Genomic DNA, 12,278 nt, shown 5'->3' with positions numbered 1-12,278 from the left:
TACAATAAACTTCTACTTTTCTAAAGACTACATTAGGCTAAGTACTCAGAGCCATCTATCCTGGCTTTAGAGAGTTAGGGATCATTTCAAGAATCAAGTACAACAAGCAATGTGGCTAGTCATGAGGTTCAAGTAACTGGAAAATATTTTCTATGTTAGCATTTTCTGAACAAACTCTCACTTGCCAAGCTTCTATGATGAGAATAACAAATAAGTCTCATTTATCCTAGGTGCTAAGGATAAATGCCACCCCCTCTTTAGAGCCACGTTTGTATTGGGTACTGGTATTGTAATAATAAATTAATGAAAAGGCATTCCTTTCAAGCTATATGATACTGATTAATAATCTAAATTTTGGTGAAAAGTGAGCTATAAAGCAACATAGCAAATTACTTAAGAGACTTTTGTTTTGGATTGACTCCACCTATCTATCATAGTCAAGCTAAGGACTAACAGAAAATATACATAGAGAGGAAAAACTAATTTTCATAAATCTGACGTATCATTCCATGCACTGGTGACTAAAATTAAAAAGCTAAGCTCCGAGTAATCTAACTCTACTAAGAACACTGGAAATCCAAGTGAAAGTTTCTTCTCATTTCCCTCTTAACATTACGAGAAGTGTAACCCCATGGTGACATTAGTGGCTTTGTAAGGTAAGGAAGAGTCCTGAGTGGTCTTGAGGGAGGATGCCCTTTGCCTGTTTCCAATACAATGAGAGGGCCTTCTCAGTGCTGCGTGGATGGTATAAATATCTTTGGTATCACAATGCACAGGTTGAGAAGTGCTGATGTGCAAGGAATTCCTAATGAACTCGGGGGCACGGAGAATTAAAATTCAGACAGAATTACTTTCTAGTAAGTTTCTCTATTTAGAAATAAATTTTGGACTGTTACTATGTTTTTACTCAAGAATACCATCTAGTCAAGCATCTTGGTATATGCCTTTAACCCCAGCACGAAAACAGATGCTGGGACGAAAACATAAGGAAGGAAAATCAAAAGTTTAAAGCCAGCCTTGAACTACTTAAAACAGAAACACTGTATAGAAATGTGAGCGAAACTTAATTTTAGAACCACATGAACAGGGGAAAGCAATGACACCATTAGAAAACATAGGCAAATCAGGTCATTCCCACTGATATTAAAATACACTCTAGCCTGGTCCATAACAAACAAAGCGATCAGTAGGTGAGTAGCATGCAGCGTCTGCACTCGTGCTTGTACCTGTTGTCGTTTTGCTGCCATGATGTTCAGCTTATCTACTTCTGGTTTCAGAGCTCTGTACTGTATCCCTAGATCCTGCTCGTTGCCAGCATTCCTCAGCTTCAATATGCCGTCTTCCACCTAAAACAAACCAGAAAAGCAATCAAATCCATAGGTAAAATGTAATAAGTTCTAAGATGCCATCTTCTTTAACAGCTAGTCGGACAGCAACCCAACATGTATGTGTAGTTGATGGGGCCTGGCACTGCTTGAGTGCTCGAGTGATTTGGAAGAATTGGGGAGCACCTAATTAGTTTATATTTTGGCTTTCTAATTCGGAAACACCATTAGTCCAAAGAAACATACAATGAGTACTATATAGAAAGGCAGTCAAAAATAGCTTTGTTACAATTTCTTCAGCAAAACTGAGGCAACAGTAGCCTATGGAGGAGCCTGTATCATAAATACTTGAAACTGAACGAAGCAATCAAAACTGATTCAAAACCAAAATAATTCTTAATACTAAACAAAGTGTGGCCAACATTAACTTCCCGAGGACATGAAGAATAAATTATAGACATAGACCCAAACTTACAACTTTCAGCTGAACAAGTAACTTGTAGACATCTGCCATGTCAGCCAGAATCAGCAGCCGGGTAACGGCGGAAAGCAGAGCTCGAGCTGCCCGAACCATGTTACCTCGCTTCACAGAAGAGCACGGATCATCTGCAAACTCCCCAGCAGCGCTCTTCATCAGATCTCCTGTTTTACAGAATGAAAACACAAAGCCAGCAGAAATTAACCCAAATAATTTATTCATTAAAAACTAACATTTTATTAAAGGGTAAGATAGCCCTCGCTCCATTACTTCATAGAAACATGGATTTTAAGAGTCTGTTTCTGTTTTTCTCCCTTTAGTTTGTACTATCACTTAAGCATCTTCCTATAACAAGGATCAAACACAGAAAGTAACTAGGCACTATAACAAAAAGGCTTACAAATAGCTCTTCCCTTAACTCAATGACTAAAGGAAGTCAGATAAACACTTAGAACAGCTGTAATAGAGTCTAGCTTTCAACCATAACAACTTAATCTCCATCTACCAGGTGCTTATTAGTTAAAACAAAATACAAATCACACTGAGCATGTAAGTGTGAGGCCTGTAGCTATGATCCCAGTATTCCAGAGGCTCAGAAAGAAAACTTTCTGATTCAAGGCTGGCAGACTACAAAGTCAGATCCAGTTTCCCATCACTCACCTACAAAAATCCAATAAATAAAGCTGAACAATTAAAACAATCTCTGAATTGACACACAAAAAAAGAAAAGATACAAACAGGTCCTAAAAGAACTAAGCTCAAATGCCACCTTAAAGGCTATCCCTGTGGCAGTTAAGATAAATAAGACTAATTTCTTTTTCACATGAGAGTATATGCCCACGGTTGACCCCTTTTACCTTATTCACTGCGGCAAGATCTCTCCACTGAACCCAGAGCTCTGGTCTGGCTAACTAGCTTACTGTGGAAATCTATCCTTGCCTTCCCAGTGCTGGAATTACATGGGTATGCTATGCCCGTCCAGAATTTACATTTGTATCTGAAGATACAAATGTGGTCTAAGCACCACATTTATAATAAATGCACTTTAGCCACTAACCCTTCTCCCCAGCCCAGTAAAATTTTACTAAGCTTTTTCTGTAAAAATTAAAAGAAAATCAGCAGCAGCAATCAGCAATTCTTGAACCAGATCAGCAAGATGACTCAGCAGATAATACTTGCCACCATGCCTGGCCATTTGATTTGATCTCTGAAAGCCACATAACAGAAGGAAAGAACCAGCTCTCATAAGTCGAACTATAACCTCCATATGTATACATATCTCTTTATACATACCTCTACCTACAACATATAAAAATTTTAAAACAATTAAAAAAAAGGGGGGGGGGCTGGAGAGATGGCTCAGTGGTTAAGAGCACCGACTGCTCTTACGGAGGTCCTGAGTTCAATTCCCAGCAACCACATGGTGGCTCACAATCATCCGTAATGGGATCTGATGCCCTCTTCTGGTGTATCTGAAGACAGCTGCAGTGTACTTGTATATGATAAATAAATAAATCTTTTTAAAAAAAAATCTGGGTTGGGGATTTAGCTCAGTGGTAGAGAGCTTGCCTAGGAAGCGCAAGGCCCTGGGTTCGGTCCCCAGCTCCGAAAAAAAAGAACCAAAAAAAAAAAAAAAAAAATCTACTTACGTCAAAGTATGTATTAAAAAAAAAAAGACAAGAGTTCCAGGCTATCCAGGGCCATCCAGTGAGACTGTCGAAGGAAGGGAGGGAGGGAGGGAGGGATTGACTGACTGATGGACTGATTCTTAAGTAAGACAAAATGGCTCATGCCTATCATCCTACCATTTGGAAAGGCAACACAATTACAGAGTTGAATACATGAAAAAAGGTCCAACCCAGCCTGGCTACATGAGACCTATGTCTAAAAAGAAAATAAGCAAACCAATCAGGTGATAGCGCACACCTTTACTCTCAGCACTAGAAAACCAGGCAAGCAGATTTCGGTAAGTTCAAGGCCAGACTGATCTATACAGTGAGCTCCAAGGTATCAAGGGCTATTATATAGTGAGACTCAATTACAATAATTGTCAGTAAATCTTTAAAGTCAGCCTGGTCTAAAGAGCAAGAACCAGGACAGCCAGGGCTACATAGAGAAACCCTGTCTTTAAAAAAAAAAAAAATTAAAATAAAAATAAATTAAAATTAAAAATAAAAATAATTAAGTTTAAAAAGAGAGAACCTTCTACTATTACACCATCTGCTATGAATCCAGATCTGTCAACCCTGATGTTTTCCTCTCGTTCAGAGACCATAACAATTAAGCACTTCTATTAGTTCAAAACAAAGACAAAAGAGGGGAATAAATCCTCAGTTCTTTATTAGAACAAGATTAAGATCAAGACCTTTCTTAAGAATCAATTACTTTGGGCTGGAGAAATGGCTCAGTGGTTAAGAGCACCGACTGCTCTTCCAGAGGTCCTGAGTTCAATTCCCAGCAACCACATGGTGGCTCACAACCATCTGTAATGAGATCTGATGCCCTCCTCTGGTGTGTCTGAAGACAGCTACAGTGTACTTACATATAATAAATGAATAAAATATTTAAAAAAAAAAGAATCAATTACTTTAACTATATTCCCTCAAAGCAACCAAACTTTATAAATTTATAGGAAAAGAAATGTGGGCAAAAAAATTGGGGGAATGATTATAAAGGAGACTAGGTTTTTCTTTTTTAACCTGAGCCCTGAACCTAAAACACATGGAACTTAATTCCCAAACCCATCTGTCAGATCACAGCTATCTGTAACTCTTTCAGGGCATCAGTGGTACACAGATAACACACGCCCGCAAAAACATCTACACATATAAAACTTAAAAAAAAAAAAAAAAGCATGTATCATATATCCCAGAATGGCTCAAACTCTTACATGCTTGAAAATGGTCTTCCAATCCCCCTGTCTCTTCCACCCACAGTACTGGGATTATTACAGGTTCAAGCTACCACATTGCTCAGAGATTCTATTATGCTGTACTAATTGTTTGTTTGTTTGCTAGTTCTGAGGGAGGTACTTTGTATGTTGGCTTCTGTTCTTTGTAACACAGACTGGCTATATAGTTGAGGATGATCTTGGATTTACACAGAGCTGCCTGCTCCCCAACATGTCTGTAATCCCAAGACAGGATCAAGGCAAGAGAATCAGGGGTTCAACATCACTCTAGCAAGTACCAGGCCAGCCCAGGATATAAGGTACTGTTTTAAATGGCAAACAAAAAGAGAAACACAATAGTTATGCTAGCAAGTTTCTTAAGGATAAAGTAGATGTTGGCTCCTAGCAGGAAATGCTGCACCTGTCACCTCCTTCACTCAACCTATACACCACAGAAAGTTACTTTTAAGAAAGAAGCTGGTCCTTCAGTGAACCATCACTGACTGAGGAAACTTGCCTTGCAGACCCTTGGTTTTTCTGCATTTTTGCTCTTCTGCATACTTATTTCCTCATACATTTACTTACTATTTGGAGCCTGTAGACAATACAGTACACGATGTCAGAAATCAACCTGCCAAAGCTGGCTCTCCTCCTCTACCATAAAGGCTCTAGAATAAACTCTTTGTCTGATGAGCCATCTCAACAGTAACAACTTTTCCACATTTTAAAAATACCTTTCCAAGTTGAGACTCTTACTAGATCTCAAGGGAGTTCTCATCTCCCTCAATTACCCACTAACCACCTCACACTCCCTGTACTCTATGCAAAGAAATGCCAATGAAGACAACAAAATGTGTGTTTTTGTCTACAATGCTAGTGATCTTTTATTTATGTGTGTTTGTGTATGTGTGCACAAGGAGGCAAGATGAGGAGTCTGATGCCCTGGATTTACGGGGAATAATAAGCCACTGGACACAGGTGCTTCCTTAGGATCCAAACTGGGGTCACAAAACGGGAAGCACTCTTGAGTGGCTGAACAACCTCTCCAGTCCCTTAAAGCTACTTGTAGCTTGCTTCTTGACCAGAACTTTGCTATATACTATGTCCGAGAAAGAAGGGAAAGGGGGAAACACAAAAAGGCAGGAGAAAGGAAGGAGGGGGAAGACAAAAAAACACCCCATTTTGTAGAGGTACACCACTGCAAATTACAGTTCTCCTGCCCCAAGTGTCTTTATTAGTAAGTCCTTCCTTCCTTAAACAACAGGTATATAATAATCAGAGCTGCACAGTGAATGGGGTACTAGTGTGTGTGCACATCAAGGAGTCCAACAGACTATGGTGCTATGAGTTACTTGTTTTCCTGAAGGTTCTCTACAATTTTAACTCATTATTATTATTATTATTATTATTATTATTATTATTATTATTATGTGTATGTGTATGAATGCTTTGTCTATTTTATGTCTGTGCATCAAATGTTTGCTCTGTGCTTCAGAGGCCAGCAAAAGGCATCAGATCCCTTAGAACTGGAGTGACAGATGGTTGTGAGATACAATGTGGCTACTGGAAATCAACCCCTAGAAGATCAGCCAGTGATCTTAACTACTGGGCCATCACTTAAGCCTCATGAATATATTTTTTTTAAAAGAAAAGATATATAAATGATGAAAACAATTAAAATATCTGTTATTTGTATATATAGTATATAAAATCCAGTGGGCAGTGGTGGCAAATGCCTTTAATTCCAGCACTTGGGAGGCAAAGGGAGGCCAGCCTGGTCTACAGAGTAAATTCTAGGATAGCCAGGGCTACACAGAGAAAACCTGTCTCAAAATTCTAGTGTGTGTGTGGGGGGGGGGGGCACAGACACACATGCATGCATACATATATGTATTCATGTTTCAGATTTTTATTTATTTATTTTTTGGTTCTTTTTTTTTTTTCGGAGCTGGGGACCGAACCCAGGGCCTTGCGCTTCCTAGGCAAGCGCTCTACCACTGAGCTAAATCCCCAACCCCAGATTTTTATTTTTTAAGGCATAAAAATTTTATGTCTGCTAGCTCATAAGGCTGAAAAGGCGAGGTTAATATATTGCTAAAGTCTTTTTTTCTTTCAGACAAGGTTTCATTATATACCTAAGGCAAGCTTCAAACTTATGTTCCTCCTGCCTGAGCCTCCTAAATACTGAGGTTACAAGGGTGTACCACTGCTCCTGGCTTCTAAAATCTTTTTTAAAAGCTTTATAAAATCAAGTGTTTAAAATATGGGTTAACCATATAAAGCATATAAACCAAGGACATTTTTGTTTACAGCTAATGCAAAGAAAAAAAATTCCAATTATTAGATGGACCTTAGGTAGGCATTTCTGAAACATTTTATGGGAGCATACTGTTTCTTATTAATTGCCAAATCCCAAAGAGAAAAGACCTTTTGTAACATCCACCTGGATGTGCTTACTGCAAACTACAAAGGGGGGCTGGGGATGGGTCAGGGAACTACTGGGTTAAAATGACAGAAGGTAAACAACTGAATGCTATTAACTACCTTCAGCAGGTTCAAATTATTTCAGGATCAATTTTTTTGGACATTCAGGAAATTGTGACACCTGTTTTATTTTCCAAGATTTTGCTCAATTGTTTTCTCTAACTCGTTAGGATATTAATACTCCAAAACCTTTCTCCTTCTCCCTTATCTCATCTACTTCCAGTCTTTTATTTAAAATTCAAAAGTGCTTAAAAGCATAAAAAGTGAATAAAGTTAATGGTATCTTTAAAATCTTTAGGGCCAGTGAGTCAGCTCAATGAATAGAGAAAGGCACCGAGCTTAGGCTCCACCTACAGAGCCCAGACGGTGAAGGAAATAACTCCCTCCTCCAGTTGTCCCTGGACCTCCACACTACACTGTAAGCATACATGCACGCACACAAACAAATACAATGGGAAAAATTAAAACCTACGGTTCACTGGTACAAAATAGTGTGTCTGCATTGAATCACTCCATAGAACTACATTACAAGAAGAAAACTAGATCCTAAACGTTTTTCATATCATAAAGTAAAAAATAAATGAAACAATAAGCACACTGTCCTTCTACTCACGTGAGCAGTCACAGGAAACAGCTTGTAAATTAATTTATTTTATATTTCTGTGTGTGTGTCTGAATAAACGTATGTGTATTACATGCATAAAGGAGCCCTCAGAAATCAGAAGGTGGCATTAGGTCCCCTGAAACTGGAGTTACAGAAAGCTCTGAGCCACTATTTGGGTGCTAGGAATTGAATCATGGACCTTTGGAAGAGCAATCAATGCTCTTAACTGCTAAACTATCTCCCCAATCACAAACATGCTTTTAATCTCTTAGTTACAAAATTATAGGTAACTTTTCCTTTTCCTTTTGATTAGTATCAAAATACATTCACTGCAAAGTATTATTATCATCATCATTATGATAATAAGAACTACTACTTCTTTTATTATTATTTCTTCTCTTTTTTATTGATGTTGCTTTGGTTTTTTTTTTTTTTTTTTTGGTTTTTTTTTTTTTTATTAACTTGAGTATTTCTTATATACATTTCGAGTGTTATTCCCTTTCCCGGTTTCCAGGCAAACATCCCCCTAATCCCTTCCCCTCCCCTTCTTTATGGGTGTTCCCTCTCCATCCTCCCCCCATTGCCGCCCTCCCCCCATAGACTAGTTCACTGGGGGTTCAGTCTTAGCAGGACCCAGGGCTTCCCCTTCCACTGGTGCTCTTACTAGGATATTCATTGCTACCTATGGGGTCAGAGTCCAGGGTCAGTCCATGTATAGTCTTTAGGTAGTGGCTTAGTCCCTGGAAGCTCTGGTTGCTTGGCATTGTTGTACATATGGGGTCTCGAGCCCCTTCAAGCTCTTCCAGTTCTTTCTCTGATTCCTTCAACGGGGGTCCTATTCTCAGTTCAGTTGCTTTGGTTTTGAAATGTAAAATTTCGATTAAAGTTGTTTTGGCCAGTGTTATGGCTTCTATATGCTCTGCCCAGGGAGTGGCACTATTAGAAGGTGTGGCCTGTTGGAGTAGGTGTGTCACTGTGGGTGTGAGCTTTAAGACCCTCACCCTAGCTGCCTTCTGATGAAGATGAAGAACTCTCAGCTCCCCCTGCACCTGCCTGCCTGGATGCTGCCATGCTCCTGCCTTGATGATACTGGACTGAACCTCTGAACCTGTAGTCACCCTGATTAAATGTTGTCCTTATAAGACTTGCCTTGGTCATGGTGTCTGTTCACAGCAGGAAAACCCTCACTAGACAGACAGGCTTGGCAGCACGCATTGTAACAGAGACAGACAGACAGACAGAGTACTTTTATTAAGCCCACACATAGTGGTATAGGACTAATGTCTATCTATATCCAGAAAGCTAAGCAAAAAAATCACAAATCAATGTCAACTTAATAAGACTGTGGTTTCCTCTCAAATCCCTAAGAAGATACTTTTTTTTTCCATTTTACCCAGAGTAGCAAGAATCCTGTACCTAAGAGTTTAACATCTTTATATGTAAGTCTCAGATCTTAACCCTAAAGATACAGAATTTCAGAAAAGAGAGAGAATAAAGAAGAAAGGAAGAGAGGCCATCACGTATTCCACTAAACCTGAGGCAGCTTCCACCCTCACCCTGTATTCACCGAAGGAGATGTAGCAAAGCCCTGGCCCCGATACAGCACAGCTCCAGAGACCGAAGACAGGATCCCAGCAAACCTCGGGCTTTTACACTTTATCTTTTGAGAGTCAGCCCAATCACATCAAGTTAATATCAAGTTATTTGAATCTGAACTCGCAGAGCCTAGAAAACCTCTCAATTTACCCTCCCTCCTACCCCTGGTGGCACAGAAAGAAGCTCTGCATTTTCCACTTTTATAGTTGACAGAATATTTCTTTACATTAAAATAGAGTACCACACATATTCATGTTCTCATTTTCCTTTCTAATTCAAGTGTGCCCTGCTGCTATTCAGAAACACTCCAAAGAGAGATACTTGCTTCCTGATTACACATTCAAATAAATGCATAACATGCATTTCAACCTGGAATCGCTTTCTTTAAGAAATTAACTAGCAGTAACCAAGTTACTGCAACATCACGCATGAAGTCAACACCTAAATTAAGCTGAACATGGTGGTGCACTCCTGTAATGCCAGCACTTAGGATGCTTAGGGAAGAGGATTGATGCAAGTTTGAGGCCAGCCTGGGCTACAGAATGAGATTCAGTCTCCAAAACACAAAACCAAGTCAGTGCAGTGGTGCACCCTATACTCTTAGCACGAGGGAGACAGGGGCAGGAGGTTCAGGAATCTGAGATCATCTTCTGCTACAGTGGCAGGAAACCCCATCTCAAAATTTTAAAAGCTGGCTCGGCTGGTAACAATGGTACAGTTCTCTCCCAGACCCAACAGAGTAAGGTGAGAAAACTGATTTCCTCTAATTTCCAATGGCATAGCACATAAGTGTACATATACGTATACATAAAATAAACACATTAAAAAAGAATTTTTAAAAATAAAACAATGAGATAACCTTCTAGGCTACACTGTACAAACAATATTAAGGCAGTAATATTACCTGTGTAACTTAAAAGTATTATCTCAGTGAGTGTTATTTTTGTGAATTTAACAAGACAGATCTTTAAAAGAGGAACACTTTCAAAATGGTAAGAAGCATTAGAATGTAATGATTTCACTCTTCTTTCCTCACTTACAAGTTGGCTGCATTAGCACTGAATCTCTGCAGAGCAGCATATGCTCAACACGGGCGCGGATCCAGAAGCAGACAGCATCCTTGACACATCCCAAGTCCAACAAAGTACAGCCTCAACCCTAGAGACTTACAATCCGAGACAGACAACTTAAGACATAAAGCTCTCAGGTGACAACTCGCTAATGATTTTCCAAGTTTTATATTGTGCTTCCCCTGCTCAAGAAAAATGAAAAGCAGGAGAAGAATTAACTGATGAGACCAAGGTGTGTGACGGTAAATAATAATGTTTTTACTCAATCACAGGCCTCAGCAACATATGAGGTTAGGAAATGGATTTACTTCTAACAGATCCAGATAGAAAAGATCAAATGAAGAGAGACATAGAAAGGAAGAAAGAAAATGGAAAAAAAAAAAAAATCAGACAATTTTATCCATGCAGCAAAGAGAAAAAAGTTGAAAAGCAAGCGAAGGCTCCAAGGCCGACTATGAGAAAGTCAGCTGACTTACGGTCCTAACAGGACAGTTACTCCAGCAACATGAACCTAAGTGACCGAGACGGTTGCATGCTCTTCGTGAGACTCACACTCAGCATTTGAAAGTAGAAACACTTGTTCATCGTTTCCTATGAAAGGGCCACTGTGTTAGAACAAGCTCACAACTCCACCTGACAGAAAGACCCACACATCCACATAATCTCAAAGCTGCTTGGCTCTCTAGAATAAATTCAGCAAACTCAGACTTCATTCTGCCTCTTGTCACCCTCTCAAACCCTGTTCAAAGCAGTCGCTAGCAGTTACTCCGTCCTATCTCTTTTAACAGCTATCATTCTGGCTGCTTACACAGATTTGAGTTACATCAGTCCAAACTGTCAACATCGACTCTGGACACAGGTCCAATTTTTACTTCCTACAATGTGACTTTAGTCAGCTGGTAGCGGGTGGGGGAATATGTACACATATATAAAACTAACAGCTTGTGCTCAAAATCCCTTTTGTCAGGAATGAAATACATCATTTAAAATTCCCTTGCTAAGACTAACAATTGAAGAAGAAAACAAACAAACGAAACCCTGAGGTATTCCTCACTGACAGCCAGCACCTACATGTCTTGGCAGAGATAGGGAATCCTCCTTGCACACGAGCTTGCTGCACTAGTCGGACTGGCAAGCTCCGGGTTCAGGACGACCCTACCTCAGTTGGAAAGCAATCAAGAAAGACATCCAACATCAACCCTAACAATCATCATGCACAGGCACACATACACACTCCCCAAACAAAACAGAGCCCCTATACACTCACTCACTACAAATCATTTAAGCTGTACTAAAATTACAAAAGCTCTCATTATTCATCCTCTGTGGAATGCTGTAAAAAGACCACCAGTTTAGTCAGATTGTAAAACTGAATGTTCCTGAGTTTACATAAAAATACCTGGAGATAATTAAGCCATTAAAGAAGTTCACAAAACAACTGTGCTTACAAAGTCCTGAACTTTTGCAGAAAAAATGTCTTGCTCTGACATTATTCAGTTATGTTTTACATAAAAGGGCTCAGTAGTCTAGAACATGGTACATGCCTGCTATTTCACAATTCAGGAGAAGGAAGAGAATCAAGAATTAAGACTACATAGTTCAAAGCCAGCTTGAGCTAGTAAGATCCTGTTCTCAGAAAGAGAGAAGCAGGAGTAGGGAGGGAGGAACTGTAAAGACTATATATAAAAGATTGATACTTAGAGCAATTCTGGATACTTTCAATAACTTGGAATTTTATCTCTACAATGCATGGCTTCATTACCGAAGTTTATCTAAAATGGAATACTGACCCAAATGTCAGAACTTAAGAAGTTCCCCCAAAACCTTAAGA

At 39.4% G+C, this 12,278-nt stretch overlaps 1 protein-coding gene across 3 annotated transcripts in view; it reads right to left on the bottom strand.

The window, feature by feature from the left end:
• Window positions 1-12,278, bottom strand: part of Ctnna1 (catenin alpha 1) — a 132,680-nt gene that overhangs the window by 76,285 nt on the left and 44,117 nt on the right. For all 3 annotated transcript variants that reach the window (XM_017600964.3, NM_001007145.1, XM_039096868.2), the window contains exons 4-5: window positions 1,801-1,967; window positions 1,227-1,346 (exon numbers count right to left, since the gene is read on the bottom strand). In XM_017600964.3, the coding sequence (XP_017456453.1) occupies window positions 1,227-1,346; window positions 1,801-1,967 (287 nt within the window). The remainder of the gene's footprint in view (window positions 1-1,226; window positions 1,347-1,800; window positions 1,968-12,278) is intronic.

Source organism: Rattus norvegicus, chromosome 18 (assembly GCF_036323735.1).
Source record: "Rattus norvegicus strain BN/NHsdMcwi chromosome 18, GRCr8, whole genome shotgun sequence".
NCBI classification, from domain to species: Eukaryota; Metazoa; Chordata; class Mammalia; order Rodentia; family Muridae; genus Rattus; species Rattus norvegicus.
Note: the sequence above shows the minus strand (reverse complement) of the source record. Positions and strands in the feature narration are given on the sequence as shown.